The following is a 23514-nucleotide window of genomic DNA, read 5'->3' as shown; positions in this document are numbered from 1 at the left end:
AGGAACCTCTAGGATTATCAAATACCTAAGCACCATATTTCAAGACACATAAAGGACTGTGAAAGGCTCTTCATTGTGAATAGTTTTTTCCCAAATAACATCTTTACTTTGACAACAGAAGGGTAGAATTTTGCAGAGGAGATAATATGTTATTAAAGTTTAAAGCAGAAGAGATATCTCCTTGCCAGCAATGTGTCAGTAAGTGGAATCTTTAGATGACATTAGCTTGCATACAATTCTTTTTCACTCTGTCTAATGCTAACAAGTGTACATGCATATTTTTTCCAGGTGAGAAAGAAACCAGCATTGAAAGACAGTAGAGGAAGGTTCTCTTAACATTTTATTCTATTAACTTCCCTAGTGTAAAGATGAGGGTGCTTTCTTCAAAACATCCAAGTATTTCTATTTCCTGATGGGTAAAGACAGAGTATGGAGAAGTAGCAAAACAGTGATAAAGGGAAAAGGCAGATAAATCTATAAGGAATTGAGACATCTACTTCTATAAAAAATAGAAGATTGTCATGACATTATTTATTCATATATTCAGCCAAAAAAATTTGGGGAAAATTATGACCATGATGGTGTATTTATTCTTTGTTATTATTTCTAAGGACAGTTGCAAACTGCCCAAATGTACCAGAAGCCTGCTTCCTTTCCTCTCTGATGTCTGGTATTCTTGCACCTAACAACATGCATTCACAGAAACTAGCAAATTAATTTTGTTCACCAGAGAAAAGAATATGTTTTGGTTTGTTGTAGTAGAGCTGATTCCTAAACTCAGTAATTGTTATGAATTCTCATTGGACTTTGTCATACAGATTACGTTCTAAGCAGTACTCAGAACATTTGAGTTTAAATATTATTCTTAGCCATAGAGGGCACCAAACTGCTATATTTCTTCTAAGTCTGTCTTCCTCTTTGATGCATGGAGCAAAGAGTTCACCAAAAGACACAGCAAGGGATTCTCTTCAAGATCCGTTATTTCTGGAGATTTTTGAATAATTTTAAATGTTTTTCATATTGCCACAGAGATTAATTAAAGCTTCAGTAGGAAGAAACTCAAACTGCCAATCAAAATCATTAGAGTCCAAATTGTAACCAAATGCTCTAGGCTTACAATAAACATTTCCAAACAAACTCTAAAAAGAGAAGGCAGCAGGACTTGCCACACAAACTGTTGGGGCACTGCATGCACTGGGACAGAGCCTGTGAAGCATTAAGCAGCCCAGTGTTCTGCACGAGACCTTCTTGATTCTATTACAGAAATAAATCCCAAGTGCTTGATTTATAGAGCACAGGTTTGCCAAAATGTGTGAACTTTCTTCAAGTTCTTGCAAACCAGTGGGGTTAGCCAGGATTACAATACTCTGGTAACCTGAGCAGAGCAGTTATATCTTAATGCTAAAAAACAAGCATGAGAAAACAAACCCATGGCAAACAATTCATCCAAGAGTTACTCGCTGCTGTTGGTCAGGGCCTTGGGGAATTGTCTTTCAATAAACAGAAAATGGCCCTGTATCTTTGGCAACACAACTAAAATATAAAAATATTCAGATGCTGAGCTATTTGCTGATTTCTGTAAGGCTTTGCCTCATTCCTTTCTGAAAGGTTGATTCTCAAAAGCATCTAAACCCAAGTATTAAATGTTCTCTCCATTTTTGTTCTCTGATACAGCAGTTGAAATTTTCAGTTCAAGAAGACTTTGGTAATCCAGTTACTCTGACTTTCCAAGAAATCAGTGCTTTTTCTCTGGAGACAAATCCTGTTCTGCGGGTGGAATTTGGAGCTTCACTGAGTTTACTGGCTTATCTTATTCACTTGAAATCAAGTTTCAGTATTTAGAAAGCTGTTAATCTTTGTCTCAAGCACAAATTAATCTTCAATCAGCAGAAAAACAGGTAGGAATGAAACTAACCCTAAAATCAGCAATTCAACTTCCATGTAGGCAATGTTTATTACTACCTGCTCTTGTTGGACAATGAAGGTGATGTCTTCCCCAGGCCTTACAGCCAGACTTTCTTCTCTGATGCTGATCTGAAGTCCCTTGGGAGCAATCAATGGACACATATGGTGTGCTAAGTTCTGCTGCAGGTCTACTCCACCTTCACACACATTAGAAACAACTTTCCTGTACCTGCAAAAACAGTAAACAGTGGGCACAATGAATTGGAGGTAAGCAAAAGAATGACAGCAAAGGCACCAAATGCATGTGTGATTGAGGCTACTGCATTTTCCTTGGGTTCACAAACAGAGAAGATTGCAAACGATCAAAGCCAACTAACAATGCAAGTCTTTCATTGCCTTAACTGGGGTAACCGGCTGAAGAAAGGATGTGGAGCATGGATGAGAATTTCACTTACATGCATTGGAAGAGTCTGTGTTTTCCAACTTAGAAACATGCCTGACTAGCCCTCAGGCACCTAGACAGTCTGCTGACCTCTCTGTCATTCCCTTTTCTAGCATCCAAGTCTTCAATGCTCTAGAGGTCTTGGTTCAAATCCCACAGATTGGGAAGAAATTAGACCAAACAGTTTCTACATTAACCCAGAACTAATTGCTTAACTGCTGCTTCCAAATCTATTTGTTTCTTAAAACACTTAAAACATTTGTTTAATATAACTGTATAAAAGAGTGAAAGGACTCACACTTTTAAAGTGCTAATAATGAAATGGTCGGATGTGTACAGTAATTATTTACAGATCACTTTCACACAGGTATGCTATTTTTAAACATCCTTTACAATCAGAGTTACATTTCATTCTTCTGAATTCCCACTCTGTATATCCCAGCTGTCATCCACAACCCAAAAGGCAGCATTTTCCTCTGTAAGGTAAATATACACAGAGACTGTGATTCTATTGCCAGATTGGACATTTCAGCATTTGGTTCTCATCTCCACAACTGACTGTGATGGTGTTATGATAAGCCAGAATAGATGCCAGCTGCAAGTTATTCTCAGCACAGACGTCAGACTACATTGTAGTGTATATTCTATGCAGTATTGTTTATAGTTACTAAAGCTTTCCTTTGATTCTGAGTGTCCCATATGGTCAGGAAAAGAATCTTTTCTCCACAGAACTCCTTACCCTTATGGAAGTGAGAAACTTGGAAATTCTGTGAGATGCTGTCAGTTCCTCAGAGTAATTCATTGGATCCAAACTGAAAATTACTCTGAACCCAAGAAACGAGCTAAAAGGCTCATGAGCATTCCTATCAGAAGTGTAATAATAGATCCAAAAAAATAAAAATTCTGAAAAGACAGCTCACCCTCTTCTCAAATGGATTAGTTTTTTAACTGCTGTGAACACACAAGGCAATATTTTCCTTTCATTAATCTGTAGGAACCTTCTGATCATGCCCTTTGTCAGAATCAGAACTTTTCCATTTCCCAGTTTTTACAGTTTGCCTAATTTACATTTCATAGAATCATAGACTGGTTCGGGTTGGAAGAGACCTTAAAGATTATCTCTATTAACCCTCCTATCATGGACAGGGACACCTTCCACTAGATCAGGTTGCTCAAAGCCCCATCCAACCTGGCCTTCAACACTTCCAGCGATGAGGAATCCCCAGTTTCTCTGGGCAACCTGTGCCCAGAGAAACTCACCACTCTTACAGCAAAGAAAGTTTTCCTATTATCTAATCCAAACCTTCACTCCTTCAGTTAAAGGCCATTCCCCCGGTCCTATCACTACATGTCCTTGTGTAAAGTCCCTCTCCAGCTCTCTTGTAGACTCCATTTAAGTATTTAAATATGAATTTCTTTCAAACCACATTTGAGGCTACTGATTGAAATATTCTACCCCTCTCTGGAAGCCTCATCGAGCCCATGAAATGCAAAATCAGCTTACCCAGTGCTGCTGGTGTATGCCTGCCCCAACACACAGTCTTCAGGAGGTGCTTCTGGGTTAAACCAAAAGTCAGCAAAGCATTTGCTCGACTCCAGCTTCAGAGGCGCAGAGCGCTCAAACCCGTAATCACTGAAAAACATCAACACCAAACATGTTACTACCCCCACTTCACTCTGCAATCCAGTTTGGGGTGAACGAGACTACATTTTTCAAAGTCAATATATTTTTTCAGTGTTATTCTACTAGATGAACATACAAGTTGATGAAGCCAATTCTGTTCTAATTTCAGTGGGAGTTGTGTACACTTGGGGGAAAAACTGGTTGCAATTACTTCGTCAGTTCTGCAAAATTACCTCCCTTGGTAAAAAAGGATTTTTTTAAAGGTTTCCTTTGACACTCAGACCAAACATTTCTTTTATTTTCTTTTTTTTTTTAAGCTTGCCTTTAAAATTAATTCCATGGTCATTTTTCAAGTCTTGGTCAACAAAGAAAAACATCAGGATCTGTTCAGTCAGGTGAAACAAATACTTAAACATAGCAAGATTTTTAATGGGAACAGGGGCAAAAGGAGGAAAATAAACCCATCTCAACCTCTATGGAAATATTTATTAGAAATAAGTCAAAAGGCCCACAGACAGACTCACCATAAGAAATCAGTGTTCACACATTCACAAACTTTGGATGTGAGAGCTGATGTGAAACTTTTCCCTTTAATGCACCAAGATGAAATCTTCCTCTTCCGAAAGCTTCTCTGCTGGCCCATGATGCAACGATCACCCTGAATATCAAAGCACTGGACTTATTGCAACAGAACCTCCACAAACAGACCTTGTGTTGTCCTGAGAAAGGCTGGTCTTCCTGCCAAGACTATAAACCTTACCAGCCCTCTGATCTCAGATATATAGGTATAGAAAGCCCTCATATCCACTGCTGTCCACTAACAGATCATTACAGAGTTGTAACATGGGCTATATTTCCAGGACACAAATCTGAAGATGCACATGAAAATGAAAGTGCAATTTATGTTTCATAAGTGCCCAACCTGTGTGCAAAGCTCAGAACTGCCATTTAAAAATTTCATCTGTCTGCAGATAGTGAATTTCTCTAAATGACCATATCTCATGTTGCCTGTCCATTTGAAGCATCAACCATGAGGACACAGAACGAGCTCTCTCCATACACACTCCATTGGTAAATGGGCAGCTGCAAGTACTCTGTCAAAGTAGTTTTAGTAGTTTCTAATTTCTGAAAGATATTTCAATGCCAATACCCCAAGATACTGTTACCCTTTAGGCTCAGATCTGTGTAACATTCTTTGTATACACACAGCAGTCCCAAACAGGAGGTGTAAAATTAGGCATGAGAACTAGAAAATGAGAGCCGGAGTAACACTGAAGTATGCGAAAAATTAACCCACCCTAGTGGAAGAAGTAAAACATAAAAATCAGAATGATTATGAATAAATATGATGTGTTCCATTTAATAAAAAATACCACCACATATTGGTCTCTTTAATCAGTACATTGTACAGACAATTTAGCTTCCGGAAAGTGGATTTGGCCAGAGCATCGTGATTAGCACAGCCTTAGTGCACTATGCAGAAAGGATATCGCCCAAAACAACTGGACTCCATTACATTATTGGTCCACTGAGATCCTAAATTACTTCTGGAATGGACTTTACTTATGGCAATTTATATATGAGTATGGTATGTGGTCAGGAAGTTGGCAGAACATGACTGAATGTTGAAATTGTTTCAATCAATATTACACACTTCACTTTATGGGACATGCTTCCCAACCCAGCAGGACCACCTATTATTATGGCAACCCCCCAGATATACTTCTGCCTTTTTTGGGACACAGATCACACAACCAAAGGGAACACAAAATCCTCTCTGACTTTAGACTCCAGCGAAATCAGCATAAGGAGACTAAGCTGTGGGTATAGCATCCGAATTCAATTTGGAAACATTTTCTTAGCACACAACACTATATGAATCTGAAAGCTATGGAAAATTTTTGTCAGTTAACATAAAACTATGAATACCTGCAGATTTGTGAGCTCCCAAGACTCATAGTCTTCATCAGTGCACTCCCTGGGGAAGGATGGTCTGAAATCCACCTTCACCAGTTCCCAGTCTGAACGGTAGCTGATATGTCCAAAGACTCTGAACAAAAGACCAAAAGAAAACTCTTACTGCAAAGAAATACCAAACAGCTTAGATTCAAAATTTCAGTCTTATCTTTTCCTATCCACAGTCGTAGTTCTCTGCTAAAAGCTCCCAGGTTAATTTTTCTTCCACTTTTATTACTCTTCTATGTACAATGAGTCTAGTTAGGAAACACTTGTTAATTGTATGAAACTTTACAATGAAGAGATATAACTCATATGTTAAATGTTTTTTTCCCTAGCAAACTATCCAAAAATTAAATAGGGAATAATATTTTCTAATTTGAAATATTTTTTTTTCTCTATTATCTTGCTATGTGAAACAGACAGAGCTCTCAGATTTTGACAGGAAGCTCAGATCAGGGAGCAGAAACCCAGGATTTTGACAGGAAGCTCAGATCAGGGAGCAGAAACCCAGATGACCAGAGTCAGTTTCCAGCTCTGTTGCTCATTCCTTGTGATTTGCAATTTCTTCAGTTCTTTTTCTTGTGGGATTTTGTTTTAATTTCTACAGTCTTCAGATGGCAACATGCTATTGTTAAACTCACAGCATTATCATAATATTTTATTAATTTCTAAGGAATACACTACATCTTCACAGTGTGCTGGAGAATTCAGAGTCTCTTCTTCATTTCAGATAGTTCAAAGTATAACAAAAACCAGCCAAAAACGGTATAATCTTTTTTTTTTTTTTGGGGGGGGGGGGAAGGAAAAAAAAAGGAAATCTCATTACTTTAAAAAACAAGCTGCACTTTCAAAGCAGACAACATTTTTTAAGACAGAATCTTTATTTCCAAAACAAAATGGGTACATATGACATCAAACAACAAATTAGAAAGGATAAAGACTCTTTTTGGGCAAAAGTAAAATGTATTTGTGGTTTGTATCAGGCTTATGTGACTTACTTGCCAAAGAATTTAAGGTTAATTCTGAAGCCAACAATTTCTGTGCAGTTCATACTGCACAGAGTTCATATTCCAAGCTTTAGTATCATTGTCCAAAGTAATTAATTCCTTTTGCTTTGCCCTCAGTTTTGTCCAAATCCAGGCACAGCAGGAATGGTACAGTTTTACTAAAATCATTCTGCAGTGCCCAGTCATTTCTCTTGTCCTGAATTCCAGGTTCAGCTTGGAACTGGAGTAGACCAGAAGTGATTGATTTTCTACAGCACAGAGGCAATACACAAAGCATGTTCCCTGGTAAATGGCTTACAACTCTGAAATATTCCAAAAAGGCTGAAAAATAGTTCACAGAGACTAAAGATGTACAATGATTTCCCCCTTTCCTTTCTGGTGTCTTTGCTTCTCCTCCACAGCAGAGAGCTGTAGATATCAATAGGTTATTGCTCACACTGCTCCCATTATAGTGACTGGACAACCCATGCTCACAGGAAACCACACCACAAGCAGTGCAGTTAATTAAACACAAACATATGCATTTAGTTTGTATTTTTTACTCTTTTCTTCTAAGGCTCTGAGATTAAAGGACTTGGAACATCCAATTCCTTTCCTTCTAAACGTACTTATGGCTCAGAAGTAGAAGCAATGCACACAAACTAAAAAATGTGGCTCAGTCACTGGCTGTATGTGCACATAGGTGAGGTGTGTGGTCCCATTTCTCTCATTAAGCCTAAGGGTTTGGTTCTTTTTTCTGGTTCAGCTGGATCCTAAGAGCTGCTGTCACCATATAATCTTATTCACTGGTAGTTACATACTCAATAAAGTGTCTACCTAGGTGGTCTCTTGCTTTTTCCACAATGCCTGTTTCAATATGACTGGGTTTGCTGACAGACATGAAGTGTCTTTTGTATGCAAAATGTCCTGTGCCTGTTTTCTAAAATCTTTGTTTCTCCATACAAGGTACTAACATAAGGCAGACTTCACCATGTGCTTATGCAACTACCTACCTCAGTGATTGCTGCTCCAGGCATCACAAAACTTCACAAATTTACTGCATTTCTTTTATTAACTCATTCATAAAAATATACATTCAAGTGCAAGTAGCCAAGTCCTGTTAAAGCTTCACTCCTGCCTCAAGAAAAGTATTTTCTACAGAACAAATGAAATTTTCTCCATTCGCGTGAGCTATCTCAGGCAGATTAGCCAAGGAAAGAGGAAGAAAGGAGGTGGTGTTTTGAGTTCAAGGGAGAACAGAATAATGACATTCTCCTGAAAACATAATCTCTGAACTATTATTAATGATCTTTGAAATCTCATGAGGATGATTCCAAATAACTATGGCAAGGGAAAGATGTTGCTTATATATATAAATACACACACACAACCACACATACACTTTTATGTGTGTATATAGAACCAGAGATATAAAAGAGCAAAACAGAGCTCAGAGAGTTAGAGATTAATTTTGATATCCACAGAGATACCAAAAAATTATTGAGCTATCCACTTCTAAGCACCTTGGAGATAATTAAAATGATAACAAACAGCTACCACAGATTTATCAAAACCAAATCATGTCAAACTAATGTAATTTTCTCCTTTTACAGGGTAACTGGATTAGTGGATAAAGGAAAGAAAAAAATGTAGCATATTTTGACCTTTGTTAAAACTGTTACACATTTCTACCTGACATTGTCTCAATATAAAAAAGAAAACAGTGCAGATAAAATCACTGTGAAGAGGAATGGAAATACATATTGAATTAGAAGAATCCATTTTCAAAAGGTAGTTATCAAATAAAGAATATTTTGAGATATGTAACACAAAGATATGATGGGCCCACAGTCAATATTTTCATTAACAATTTTGGTCAAATAAGAAAGACAAAAAGTTTTGCTGGTAACACACAAAGAAGGGAATGGACATGATGGAAGCAATGTTCAGAAATCAGTATGATGACATACTCCAAAACCAAGCAAAAAGTACTCCTTGGGAAAAAAGAAGCCCAAACCCATATGAAAGGTGGAAACCAAAATGGAAAATAACTTTCAAATATCAAATAAAAGACTTGGGTAATTCTGTGGAATTAAAACAAGAATGAAGTGTTGCTGCAAAATAAGAAAGACTAATTCTAGGTTGTATTGAGAACTCAAAAACAGAAGACGTGGGGGTAATTATTTTGATAAACTTGGCACTGGTAAAGCCTCTGGAAGAATATTGTGTCTAATTTTGGATTTTATATGCATATTTACAGACCCACTAAAAATGAATTTGAAGAGGGGCAAAATGACTCATAAGCTGCTTAGAAAATGTAACCAATGAAGAATGATTGAAAGAATTGGGTTTTTCGCTGGAATAGATAAAGCTGTACAACAAAACGTTTGCAGAGTCTTGTTATAGAGTAAAGAGCTGTCTTCAAAGAGACCTAGAGGAAGGGCAAGAAAGACCAAGGACAAGGATCAATTTAAAAGATACTGCCACATTATTCTCTAATTCCTTCTCCTCAGTACTGGTGAGTTTACATGTGAAGTGCTGGGTCCAGTTCTGGGCTCCCCAGTACAAGAGAGAGATGGAATGACTGGAGGGGGTCCAACAAAAGGCTGTGAAGGGATGAAGGGGCTGGAGCAGCTCTTGTGAAAGGAGAGGTTGAGAGAAGTGGGACTGTTCAGCCCAAAGAAGAGAAGGCTCAGGGGAAAAAGTCAAAAACTCTCTATAAACATCTGGAGGGAAGGCACAAAGAAGATTCTTTGCTAGGATTGGAGCCAGGTCTTCAGTGGCGCCCAGTGACAGGACCAGTGGCAACAGATTCCAAATGAAATACAGGAAGTCTTCTCTGAACATCAGGAATCAACATTTCTGCTGTGAGGGTGCACTGTGTTCAGGGGCCCAGAGAGGCTGTGAGTCTCCACCCTTGGAGACATTCACAAGCCATCTGGGAACAGCCCTGTGTGAGTGGCTCTGGGTGGGTGTGTGTGAGCAAAGGGGTTTGACCAGATCATCTCCAGAGGTCACTTCCGACCTCAGTGATTTTATGATTCTGGAATTCTGTTGAAGTTATGATTCAAGATGTTGAAGTTGTTCATTCTGCCCCACTAGAGTGGGAAATTAGAAAATATCAGGATTATAGATAGAAGGTAAATAAACATTGTCCAGTTCCACACCTTATAACGATAGAAAAACTATAGAAATTACTCTGGAAATGATGCAAAGCCTACTGGGATAATATGGCAGCTATGTACAAACCATGTGTGCAAACAGCAAAGTCACTGTTTCAGGGGGTGAACTGCAACATTCTCTTCTGTGGATTTTTAGCAGAAGACTGAAATAACATTTCTGCATGTTGGTCCAGCCTCTTGGGGAAAAAAAAAAGGAACCCAACAAAAAACCCCAAAAACTCATTTCCATTATGGCTGTTCTGATTCTACAAACTGAAGATGACGTTCTCACAGAGCATAGTAACGACACCAAACATTCTCTGGCTTAAATAAAATCCCAAAGATTTAAGAAAGTGTCCCAGTACAGTCACAAACTCCATTAAAAATACAGACACACAGCTTTGTAATTCCTAGGGTAAATTTTCCAAGGAATGAAGCATTTTACACACATCCACTTTAGCAAACTGTTTGAAAAAAAAGTCTTAATGATTATTAATGCTGTTGCTGCAGTAGCATGTGTTGCAGACACCTCACATGAGCACACTTAAATGTGCTGCTAAAGATAACTAGAATAAAAAAGAAGTATTTTTCAAGGTAACTAAGGAAGTATTAAGTAGGATTCAATGGATTAGACAAAAATATGAGCTACAATAAAGCAATACATAACAGCAATCACAATATAATTGCTCAGGTGCAAAATATATAATATATATGATGAATAAAATCATATGAATAAAAAAAACTGAAATGGTGCAGCAAGTGTAACTGATGACTAGAAGTTATATATCAAGATGATAGCAATTCATAAGCTACTAAAACCTTCCTCTTGATTAACTATATTTCATTAGAAAGCCATCAAATCAATTCTGTTGAAACTATAAAAGATGATGCTGTGATAAATAATTTTTGGAAGAAATTCCAATTACCTTGGAAATTAATTTACTTTTATTTGCAAGATTTAGGATCCATAATTTTAACTTCAGCGTTTCAGTTGCCATAACAACTTTGTACATTTGTTCCTAGTTCATTTATGAGCACATAATTTTTTAATTTGATTGCATCATTTGATAGATAAGACAGTTTAATGCAGTTTTTAAGCTAACTCATTTAAACTATTTGTTGGAGGATTGCTGGTTATTTCTGTTCCTGATAAAGCTCATAATCAGGCAGAGTTAATTTAACAGAAATTATATGCAATGATAATCTTTTCCAGTAAATTCTGTTCAATAGACAAGACCTATTCAATAGAGACTCCTTGCTCAGGTGAGCAGCAGTAGCTGTGTCATCTCCTGTCCCTGTGTTTTGTTTTACTCATGAATACCTGAGAACACTCAAAGACCTCAGAGTGGTGGGAGTGATCCTGCAGGATTTTCCCACCAAGGTCACAAAGGTCACGTGGGGAATTTATTCAGATGTTTAATGTAGCAACTAAAACCGTGCAAGTTTTGCAGTTGTACTGAGGACTAGGGATGACAATTGTGTGATGCACAGTCCCTTTGTTTGAAATCAGAAGCCTCTTTCATTCTAGACTCACTGCTTTAATCTCCAAGTGCTGCACTGGCTTTTGCTCTCCTTTTTGATGAGCTTGCCATCAGCTGTGATGTTCAGAACAGGACACTGCAGCAGAGTGTCTGCACAGTGATGAGCTGCCCTGTTGGCATACTCTGCTAAATTCATATGCCACTTGGGGGTGGCCTCTAGTTTTTTTGAAAGAGACTTCAAAAGTACAGAGCTACTGACAGTAAAACCTAGGATTTGAATCAGGGTCAGTTGAGGGCCCCACATACAGGTGAGATGGGCATCTCAAGGGCTCTCTCTTGGATAATATGTCGAAATTCCTTTGGAGAGCACCTAAGCAAACTGTCCAAGCATGTACCCAAAATTCTTTACAGATCTAAACCTCACTAGCTAACAGTGAGTATATGACCAAGGTGGGAAAGGAAACCACACTATGAGAGATGCTAGTTAATTCTTTTAACAATTCTTTCTGTCTCCTTTTAAATGGAAGCAGTCACAGGGCTTCATCAAAAAATTATATTTATACCTTGTTCCGAATTGAAGGTCTCCTTTCCAGCAGTAAATCATATGAGAAGGAAATAGAATGGTCAGTGAACTTACTGTTTTGTACATTTTTTAACTCTCATGTTTTGTATATTTTTTAACTCTCAGACCTCTCTGCTAATTTTTATAAGACTATTGCAATTTCAGATTAAATATTCAATCTACCTTACAGTTCGCTAGATATCAAAGACCATTTACATTAAAAAACCAGCATCTTTCTCAGTTATCTTCTACATAAAAGGATTAGTTAGAAGTCTTGTCAATTTATGGTGACTTCAAAGAGCTGAGTCCTTTGCTTCACGTAGACCTTTACTATGAACGATGAAAATATTCTTGAAAAAGCAAATAAATGTGACAATCTTCTTTTTGTTCTGCCTGTTGTGGTTCATATTATTAAAATGTCTTTGAACATACACTGAGACATGCCAAAATCTGTGTAGAAATTACCTAGCTGAGGAGCAAATTGATGAGATGGTGGCAGGGAAGGATGTACTTTAGTGTAGCCACTGCCAACAGGCAGTGCTCTTGTTAACTCACAGGAATAATATTATTATTGAAAGATTTTCCAAGGGGATTTGGGTTGGCAGAGATAGCCATGAATATGTCCTACAGTGACATTTAAAGCCTACTATTTTCAAAGGAGAAAATGACAAGTGAATCTTTACTAGAAGAGCTTTCCTTCCAACAGTTGTCTTTGCTTCCATTACATTGTTGTAAAATCAACAAAAACCCAGATAAGTCAGAGGGTTCCTTCTGGTAAAATGGGTGAAAGTAATGTGAGATTCAAGCTGCAGTCTGTTACACATCAAGATTATAATTCAGCATATTTTTCTAATTCTCCAAAAGAACATAACAGAGGTCACATTTCAGTGGCCTTCCTAAATTGCAACTAGAGAAATGATGAATGCTTCCATGTGCAAAAGTAGACACCTGCCTACATAAAGCAACTGCACATAAAAAGTGCTTGTGTATACAGGAGATCATGTTCAAATATGCTGAGACATTTATGATTTAAATGCCTTAAACTACAAACACATGCATATACTTAATACACTAAAGAGAAGAGTAGGGTTTCTGGGTTGGGCTGGTTTTTCTGGGTTTTGGTTGGGTGTTTTTTTTTTTGGCTGCCAAAGTGAAAAATGAAGGGAGGAAACAATTTACTTGAAATTGAACCAAAATATGTTTTTTCATTGTTTCCTGTTCACATAAGCTAATAATTGCCATTCATTCTTTAATGCCAAAACATCTTGGTTTTAGCTCTTTTGGGGAAAAAGAACGGAAATGAATGCTTAGGTTCTGAGAAGTGCTGGGGAGAAGCAGAATGAGGGTGTTTCCACTTCATCCAGGATTTCAGTGTCTCCATGATATTTGTGAATTACATCCAACATTTTTTCCCATCTATTTGATAAATTCCTGTCCAAGAACAACCTTTTAACACGTATGCTGTTTGGAAAACATTGCAGATTTAGTGCCTAGCCTAATGTCTTATGCAGAAGTAAATACAAAGTGGACAGTGAACAAAATTGTTCAAAGAGAAACATATGACACTGTAGAGGATAGCTTTTACATAATTCAACTCTCTGTTTTCATCTTACTTAAAGATCAAATTAATCTGGGATACTTGTAAAATTTTAAAATTCTTTAGCTAATACTCTCTATCCTACTCATATATTTAAAAAGCAAGTCTCATCACAATTAGAAATTCTTAATTCAGACTTCACCTAGCAGAGCTAGAGTTACTAGACTACAGTCATCTAAATTGTGGTTTCTTCATTTTGAGAGCAAAATATAGTTCAAGGCCCCAACCAAAAGCAAATAAAGTGTTAAGAAAATTTAGTTGTTGTCTAAGTTTGTAATGGTTATTTATTTGAAATAGAAACCAAAAGGGAAGCATAGTTAGAGGATCAAAGCTTCAGGCACTCTCTCTGTGAAAAGGGCTTAAAATTACACAAAGCCTATTCTGAATGAAAAAGTCACATCACCATTTTCTGTCCTTTCCTCCTGTAAACAGTGATAAGGCAATAAACAGATTCTAACAGAACACGGATTCCTAACTTTTCAGTTCCTCTTACTCAAATATATTAACAAATCTGTCCTAAAAATGTATTAAATATGGGCTTTAAAGTGACTGAAAGCATCCTATTGCTGTGCTTCTGACTAGAATATGAAACTGTAAGGAAAGAAATTTAAAGACCAAACTTTACCCACTAAACTTCTTTTGAGCAGAGTGAGACTGGGGCAGTACAATGTCTTGACTCCAAGGTCCAAGCTGGTGGTGACACTGCAATGCTTTGACTTGCTCTGCTAACATCTTTGTCCACGGAGATGACAGCAAAAGCATTAGGCTTGCTGCTAAACAGAGATCTGTACATCTGCATTAGCTGATATCTAGATTGCATTGGAATAGAAGAAGCAGTTTGCTTTTCCAATGCTTTTTTCACCACATTTCCTCTGTTTAATCTCAGATATGTTCCTTCTCATGCAGAGAACAGGACAACCATTTCATAACTGAACAATGATTCTCATTCAAGACATTAAGTAGCTGAAAAGAAAACCCAGAATTTGCCTTCAGAAACCAGCTATTCTCCATCATAATGAGGCTTTATCTACCTTTTATCTACCTTTTATAAAGGTTGCAGTATGAGGAAGTCAGTAGAGAAGAATTCAAAACACAGAGAAGTATCTTCACCTAGTAAGGTACTCAGAGGACAGGAAAAGGAATGTCCTGCCATGTGTGACAATAAGCTCCAAAAAGTGCATGCAATGCTGACTGCTATTGATGTTGTTAAAGGTGAGGTTGACATTCCTAGCAGAATCAACAGTTACAAAATCCAGACAGCTCTACCGAATATCTAACACTTATTAATATTCATCTGGTTTAGAGTAAGTAAAAATTAGACTATCTTCCTGTTTCCATGATCACCCAGGAACCCGAAGGAACACAATGGGCATTCAAGACAGCAAAATATGTATGCAGGAGTTCAGAGATGCCATAAAGTTCCCAGCAGCATCCAAAGTTGTTATTCTATGAGACAATACAAAAAAAAATAGCCCTCTGGAAAAATACAATTACCCACAAGGAAGATTTTTATTCTACCTGACATAAAGAAAAGCAGTTCTTTTATGTAACCTCTTATTGGCCTTTTAAAAGGGGCTATGTCTGTGGTACCATATGTTATTGTGCCTACTGGGTTTACATTGCAATCTAAATAACCTGGTTTGGGAAACACTCTCAGAAGCTGAGATGTGATTTAGAAGCATTTCAAACAGGTTTGAAACTTTCATTACATTAACTATTTCCTCTGGAGAGGGACATCAATATTTCAGACACTCAAAAATTCTTCCTTTTGCACTGAGTTAGGCCATTACTCAATCCATTATTAGCAAGTAATTTTTCCCAACTAGAAAATATTGTTCAGTATTGTTCAACAGAGTTGCAGTAACTTTGATTGTTACAAATTTAGGACAAAATAAAACCTACTAGTCCATGCACTATTTTGATGAAAATACACTGGTTGAGAAAATTTCTTAGCAAACCTTACTTATTCATTTAGCAATAAATACTGAATTCGAGCTCCTCATTTAGAATTTGATTTTTACACAGATCAAATTTCCTAAAATTTATGAATACTTAATTGTTTATCTTTCCTAAACTCATAACTAGGTCTCTTTAGAAATGGAAATCTAGACAGATTGAAAACAGAATGAGTTTCCTAAAGTTTTGAATATTTTACCACTAAAACTCCTAAAAATCGGAACTAGGTTTTTTGCAGAGCACAATGGAATAAAATATATTTTCCTTAGCATTTGTATGTACATACCTAGAATACTGCAGGGGATTTTGATGAATGATTTAGATTAATGTTGACTGACAGATGACAAATGAGTTTTATGAAAACTTTTGACAAGTCAACATTTGGCTTTCCTCTCTGTTTTGGAGAAAACACAAAACTTTCTGAAATGAGGACTTGAGGCAACCAGGTTCACATTTTCCTTTTTCTTCAGTAAAGCTTACTAGACCACTTCACATTGGAATGAAAAACAATCATGAGTGACATTCCTTAGGGGTCAGTATTGGGACTAGTGCTGTTTAACACCTTTGCTGGAACATGGACAGTGGGATCAAGTCCTCCTGTAGAAAATCTGCCACTGACACCAAACTGTGTGGTGCAGTCAACACACTGGAGCGAAGGGACCATCCAGAGGGACCTTGAAGGCTTGAGAGGTGGGCCTGTGTGAACCTCATAAAGTTCAACAAGGCCAAATTCAAGGCCCTGCACCAGGTTTGGGTCAATACCAAGCACAAATACAGGCTGGGTGGAAGAATGAATTAAAAACAGCCCTGATGAGAAGAAGTGGGAGGTGTTGGTTAACAAGAAGTTCAACATGAGCCATCAGTGTGTGCTCACAGCCCAGAAAGCCAATTTTATCCTGGAATGCATCCAAAGTACTGCAGACCACAAGGCAAGAGAGAGGATTCTGCCACCCTGTCCACTCTCTTGAGACCCACCCACAGTGCTGCATCCAGCTCTGGGGTCCCCCCAGAGAAGAACACAAGAAGGATGTGGAGGCATTGGACCATGTCCAGAGAAGCTGTGGATACTCCATCCCTGGAAATGTTCAAGGCCAGGCAGGATGGGGCTTCGAGCAAGTTATTCTAGGAGGTGCCCTGCCCATGAGAGGAGGAGTGGAACTAAATAGTCTCAAAGTTCCCTTCCAACCCAAACCATTCTGGGATTTTATGATTCTGGATAAATTAGGACAGAACTGAAATTCAAATTCAAGCCACTTACAAGTCCAGTCAATATCCCAGACACCATGCTGGAGAATGAGAAGTCTCTTACACACAGATTGACTTCAGTAGGTCCAGGATTTTACCTTAACAGTCAATTTCAGGACTTGTAAAATATTCTTTGACTCTTTTGGGAGTTTATTCTAGAAGCTTTAGATGAAATACTGTCTATTCCTTAATTTTGTTGCACACTGCACATTTTTTCAGTTATTACCTTCCCACTTCAGTATTATGCTATCTCTACTAATTTATGCAGATTTTGACTCTTTATTCAAAGTCTTTATTCAAGCACATTCCATACCAAAGGAAGAGAATCGAAATCCTGTACTAGGAAAATATATCAAACTAGGTCCTTGGCAATGGATTTGGGGATTCCTCAATTAATTTATTTCCATTACCACTTACAAGGTCATCTTACCATATTCTACTAGGAAGAAAATTCTTTCAAACAAAATGAAAAGATAGACTAGTTGATTTCCGGGTTTTTTTCCAGGGAATGTGTATTTCTCAAAAGCAACAAATCACTGTAGATTAAGTCAAGCACGATAATTTAGTACAAGAATAGGTTTTCAGGAAAAATGGACTAAGCCAGACAGAACGACAAAAGGTCTTGACATAAAGTCAGACAGAGCACCACTGGGCTGACAACATCACCCTGAAGGTGACACAGTCAAAAGCAGTGGGAGAGATGAGGAAGTTTATACAATGGCAACAATGAAACTCATACTGCAGGTTTATTCCTCTCATTTTCTTTAGAATCAGGTAGGAAATTTGCATGTATCTTCAGGGCCAGTCTGTGCTATTAAATGTTTGATGCCCTCCATGCTCAGTAAAACTAGCTAAAAAGTAAGATGCAACAAGCCTGGCATGACACACTAGAGTCAGACTCTTGCTGTGCCTCTAGAAATGTACAAGTCACATGATGCTTTTGTTGTCAGATTGGGCTCATGTACCAAATCTAGCTTCAGCTCCATGTACTTGAGATAGATGATTTTAGACAGGCATCATGTTTTACAAGAGCTCTTTAGCCCATTCAGCCAGATATTTAAGCACATCTTCACAGAATCACTGTTTTTAATGATACTTAATAAGGAAAGAACCCCAAGCCCAGAGCATACAGTCTCCACACATCACTTTATCTGCCAGTAAGTACAGTTTGGGATAAGCTTTTGATCTGTCTACTTTTACTGAAATCAATGGAAATCCCTCATTCAGAGGCATAAGTGTCTCCATGTGGCATATATTATATCATAAATAAACCTGTATTTGAGAGAAGAGAGAGATGATGGGATAATACTGTTCTTCTCAGGTTATAGATGCATAATGGAGGATAAATGGGGCAGTGAAGAAAGAGAGAAAAAACCAACAGCCCAAACCCCACATCTGCACAGTGCTATGGACTTGGCACAACCCTTGGAAGTACATTGGGTAGGATTTCTGCTTTGCTGAGGGTCCTTTATACACTGGGCTATTAATTCCTTTTTCCTTGGGGAAAATGCCACTGGTACATTTGTAAGTCCTGGGAGACAAAGCTTGTCATGAGCACACTGAGCTCCATATAAAGAATCACACAAACTGTTGCAACAGGAGCACACAAAACAACCTGCGTGCATTGCCCTCAGTGCACTCCCCTCTCTGGCTGCAGGCAGCGTGTGCCTTTCTCCCCTACTGGACAGGTGTGTTTTACTCTCAGACAGTTCTAAAGCACTAGCATTTATCCTAGAGATGGAGCAAAATGTGCAGCTCAGATCCAGATGTCCCAGATCCTTTGGTAAAAGACAGATAAACAGGGTAAACAATTCTGAGTTGCAGAATTTGGTTATTTTTAACTCTATTCACAGCATCTGCCTCTGTCACTGCACAGAATGAAAACAAATATTTGATAGCACAGTGCTTGGTTACATCAAGTACTGCAGTGCTATTAACTAAGACAATACTACAGTTATTTACACAGTGAAGACAATAGATGTGTAACATTTTTGATCTGACTAAAAATCTGTAGAAAACAAAAAAAGCCAAGAGGAAATAGTTATTTTTTCCCCTGCATCTTTCAGATTTGTAAAGCAGTCCTATTATTCCACTCTCCCCAGTGGTAACTTTGCAAGATTTAATTTCAACATAATCTTTAAAATCTGAAATACTGCGGTCAGATGATTTCAAAGACAGGTTACATACCAGGGAGGTTCAGACATCACTGTAAGCATCTATTTGACTGTGAGAAGCAAAAGCCACTGACTCAAGGACCATCTCAAACATGCACAGTTGAAAATCTATGCAAATGCATACACAGAGAGAGCCCTGAAAACAGAGGTGAAACCAAAACCTTACGTCATGACCAGTGTCTCATCTCCAGGTTCACTAAGTAGTCCATCTACAAAGACAGAAGTGCTGGTAAAATTATGTGTGCTCCAGGTCTGGCCTTCATCTATGCTGAACCTGGAAAAAAGCAGAAAAAGCTTTCATTTACAACTATTGGTAAACAAAGCAGAATGCACTTTAAAAATCCCCTCACTACTAAAGCTTAGGATTTTTCAATCACAAAATAGAGTGTGCCTAGACAGTGCATGATATTAATGTGATCTTCTGAGCAACTTATCCAAGGATTCACATTTTTATGAGAAGGTGTAATAAATTTTCCACAAAAATAAATTTCCTGAATAAAATAAAATAAAACTGAGCTCTGTCAACAAATTATCTTGCTACCTTGAAGATTCAAAAGCTAATTAATTCACATTTCAATCTTTCTAGTAGTCTCTGAGCTAAAGGCCTGTTAAGCAGTGAAACATGAGAGGCCAACTGCTAAAACATGTGAGGTGCACTAACTGCAGGCAAAAGTATGAAGGTGGCCCTTCATGGCTGCTACCACCCACTTAAAGATTTGTAAAAGATACTGATGAATCAGCAAAACATATTTCAAATGTGCACCCCAAAACTTATAAGTCTCTTTTTTTCTGTACATTTCCTTCAGGTCTTTTGGACAGTGGGTTAATGATGGCTTTCAGTACAGATAACCAGGTACAGAGCCTAGTTCCTATTCATGTACATAACACAGTTCTGCAAAAATGAGCCAATTCACAAGTGATAAAGATGTGGTTTTATGTCTTTTAATGTCTTTTTTAAAGATGTATTTTATGCTGAAGATTATAGTTCTGTGTGCCATTACACAAGGTTACCATGTTTTGCTGCACTATCTATGCAGTCTAAAACTTGATATTCTATACCAAACTGCTTTGCACAAACCTTTCCTGCCAAACAGGCTGAGAAGGCCATTTGCTGCACTGTCACCTATGAGAAGATCTATGCACCCTGCAGTTACTTTGTGCATGAATATCTCAGATGAGCTGTGATTCTGGCACACTAAACTACACAGCACATAAGCGCAAATAAGTCCTTCACCTGTTGGCTCTCAAACTCTACAATAAATTGCTCTTGCCAGAGAAACTCAGGGCTATTCTCCAATTTCCCTATGGCCCTTGGAGGGGACAGAAACTTTACAGTATCAATGAACTCTCCTGATTTCACACCTAAGCCACGTATGCAGCACAGGCTGAGCATCACTGACACGCACTGCTGGTGTCAGGCAGCAGCAGATAAACAATTGTGCTGAACATGGCTTCTGTAGAGCTCCAGAAGAGTCTTTTAAGGAAAAATTGCCTACACGGATGCAAGAAATTTTATTATGATTAATGCATGATGCCATGGTATCTTCAGCATCATGAAGTCATCTTAAAGTAAACATCCAACAGCATTTTTGTTGACTCAATGAATGTTAAATTAAGTTGATTCCACCTGTGCTTCATACATGATCACAATGAAATGCTTATCTTAAACTCTGAAATTTTCCTGAGGTCTTGAGTACACAACAGCTCTACTCTAATTGACTGTAGAATTACTTGAGTATTTTCAGAGGAATAGAGGTGTCTTTGATAGCCACAATAACTCCACCATGGTCCAAGTACAAGATGTGGTGCTCTTCTTCAAAGACCTACAAGTCAGACAAAGAAAGGCCAGCTAAGCAAATGTACAAAACAGCTGAAATAAAATGAACACGCAAACAAGAATTAAGAGACTTATGTTTTATAATGTCCACACTTCAAACTGAAAAGAACATAAAAGTTGTGTTAAGTCTTATATTTCTCCCAGCTGTAAAAGAAAAGAAAATTAAGTAGGTGAATCAGAAAATGTTCAGGTTCAAATCACAGTCAGATTAAACTGCCTAAAGTGATTTTAGCCCAAGCTTATATTTCTCATAGCGTGCATTCTGCATTCCTTCCTGTTATATATCATCAAGTGACCCATCACCTTACTTTGGTGTTTGCCATATTCTGTGTATCCTGCAGAATAAAATGCTTTGCAGTCTAATTCTAAGAAAAAAAGGAAAAGTACTGCTGTCTATGACTTTCTCACATATTCCCCAGAACCTACAGAACGTGAAATAATTGGTGCAAGCTGTTTTCTGCATTTCCAGTGTCAGTGAGTTTAAGTTCAAATATTATGTGATGTCCCATGGAGACCACTGTGAGTTTGGAACCAAGATACATGTAATATTGATTTAATGGTATAAAGGATTAAAAACTTCATAAATTATTTTAATTCCTTTTCTAGAGGTGACTAGCAGTACTAAAATAAAAGCACAGGTAGATACCTTTCCTGTTTTACATCTAAAATCTGTTTTAAGACAGGATTTACTTTTGTAATTAACCTCTGTAGTTCATTAAACACAAAACCAAGTGATACATGAGAATTATACACACTTAGCCTTTATAGACAAACATGCAGTCTCCCATATGCTTTGACAAAGCAAAGGTGAAAATGATAAAGGTTAGCTTTACTTTGCCTTGTAAATGAAAAAATACTGACAATACTAAATTATTTTCTTCTTTTGGAAAATGAAGTGCTACATTTAGAGGATTTCTCAGAAAGACTGAGCTGGAGCTGGGGTGAAAATATCTTGCAGCACACTCACAATTACTTCAAAAACAGGAAGCATTTAATTTGGGTTGAGAACTCAGTCTTCCTCTCATCTAGTAAGAACATATTTTATGGGAATCCTAGGACTTCAAGGGTCTGATCAGTTTTTCAGTGTTGCCAGTTTATAGGCAAACCCCTGATATGAGGCACTGATAGTCCAACCTATTCATTCCTCCAGCTGCATATTTTAGAAGAGAATTCAGTAAAGGACAGACATTAATTTTAGATGCACTTCAAAAGAATGAGATCAGCTGGAGTCAGATAAGCAAGCAGAGTTTTGATCCTCCTCTAAACTTTGTTTGACCTTTCCTTCAAACCAAAATGCAACAGGATGTGCTGGGACACCAAGTCTCCCATAGCTTCAGCACCAAAGATAAAGGAAGCTGATACCTGCACCACTTAATGCAAATCAGCCTTTCCCAGAAAAGCACCATGGTAGGTCTTCATGTAGCATTTTAATAACCCTGCTTTAGCACACTATAAAGCACAGAGGACACATTACAGGCATATTAATGCAGTTGTTATTTCATGCTCTTCTTGCACACACTTCAAACTTTTTATAAACAAAATGTATGAAAGCCTTATGAAAATAATTCTTCATCTTCAATACATTGAAAAGAATGAACAGTTTCGTGCCTGTTTATCACAAGAGTAAATATTTATCTCTACTTGCTGGTAAAAAAACCCAAGACAAACAGTTTGCAAAGGATTGAGGCAAAGGTGGTCCCAGTGTGAGAGATGAAGTTCAGACCTATGAAGATGAGATATGTGAGTTCACAGCAGGCCACGAATTCTGATATACATCTCTCCACTAACTAAATTCTGGCCATGAATTTTGATATACATCTCTACACTAACTAAAGTAGGCAATAAATCTATTCTGATCCTTACTACTAGCCAGCCACAACAGAAAAAGATTTTTATAACCTATTTCTGTAATTTTTTTGTGCTTTATAGTCACAATATCATCTCCTATTCTATCCTCTTCCTTCTGCTCTAAATGCTTTTTTTCCTATGTCTGTCCCAACACTCCAGCAGCTATTTCAGGCCAGAATATCTGTTGGAAGAAATTGGGACAGCTCCATGAAATCAGTGAAAGCATATTTAAGTGCTCCTAGAAAAACAGATGCCATACAATTTTACTTCATATTACAGAAGTTGCAAGAATAAACAAAAATTCCTGAGATTACCTTTTGATTTCAAGTGATATCCATTACTAAATTTAAATCTGGAAACAGAAGCTTTTCTACACAGAATGAGCCATAGTTCTCAGGGTTGAAAGGCTGGAATTACATTCTATTTTGTTGTGCTTATAAGTGTTACCATCTATCTCCTAAGATGCCTGCAGGAAAACATGTATTCTCACTTAACCAAAGGTTTTTCAAGTTGCTTTGATACACAAGGATTTGACACAGATAAATAATATTCCAACAAAAAACCAGCAGACTAAAGCTCCAGAGATCTAGATTTAGTTCCTAGACATCCAAAAGGCTTTATCTGCAACCTCATTAGTTTTGCTGAACATTTTGTTGCTGCAAGAGCTACTCTGGTAGCAGATCAAATGTGAAAGGTTTATTATTGCTGACTTCTTCCTTTTATTTATGCTATTTTCT

The 23514-nt window shown here is 37.6% G+C and overlaps 1 protein-coding gene across 3 annotated transcripts in view; it reads right to left on the bottom strand.

The window, feature by feature from the left end:
- The window catches only part of SORCS2 (sortilin related VPS10 domain containing receptor 2), a 537400-nt gene that overhangs the window by 38683 nt on the left and 475203 nt on the right, over positions 1 to 23514 (bottom strand). For all 3 annotated transcript variants that reach the window (XM_066548660.1, XM_066548659.1, XM_066548661.1), the window contains exons 13-18: positions 20824 to 20915; positions 19259 to 19366; positions 5901 to 6021; positions 4496 to 4629; positions 3852 to 3980; positions 1963 to 2134 (exon numbers count right to left, since the gene is read on the bottom strand). In XM_066548660.1, coding sequence (XP_066404757.1) covers positions 1963 to 2134; positions 3852 to 3980; positions 4496 to 4629; positions 5901 to 6021; positions 19259 to 19366; positions 20824 to 20915 — 756 coding nt within the window. The remainder of the gene's footprint in view (positions 1 to 1962; positions 2135 to 3851; positions 3981 to 4495; positions 4630 to 5900; positions 6022 to 19258; positions 19367 to 20823; positions 20916 to 23514) is intronic.

This window comes from Molothrus aeneus, chromosome 4 (assembly GCF_037042795.1).
Source record: "Molothrus aeneus isolate 106 chromosome 4, BPBGC_Maene_1.0, whole genome shotgun sequence".
NCBI lineage: Eukaryota > Metazoa > Chordata > Aves > Passeriformes > Icteridae > Molothrus > Molothrus aeneus.
The sequence above is the reverse complement of the archived record's forward strand: the minus strand, read 5'-3'. Positions and strand labels throughout refer to the sequence as shown.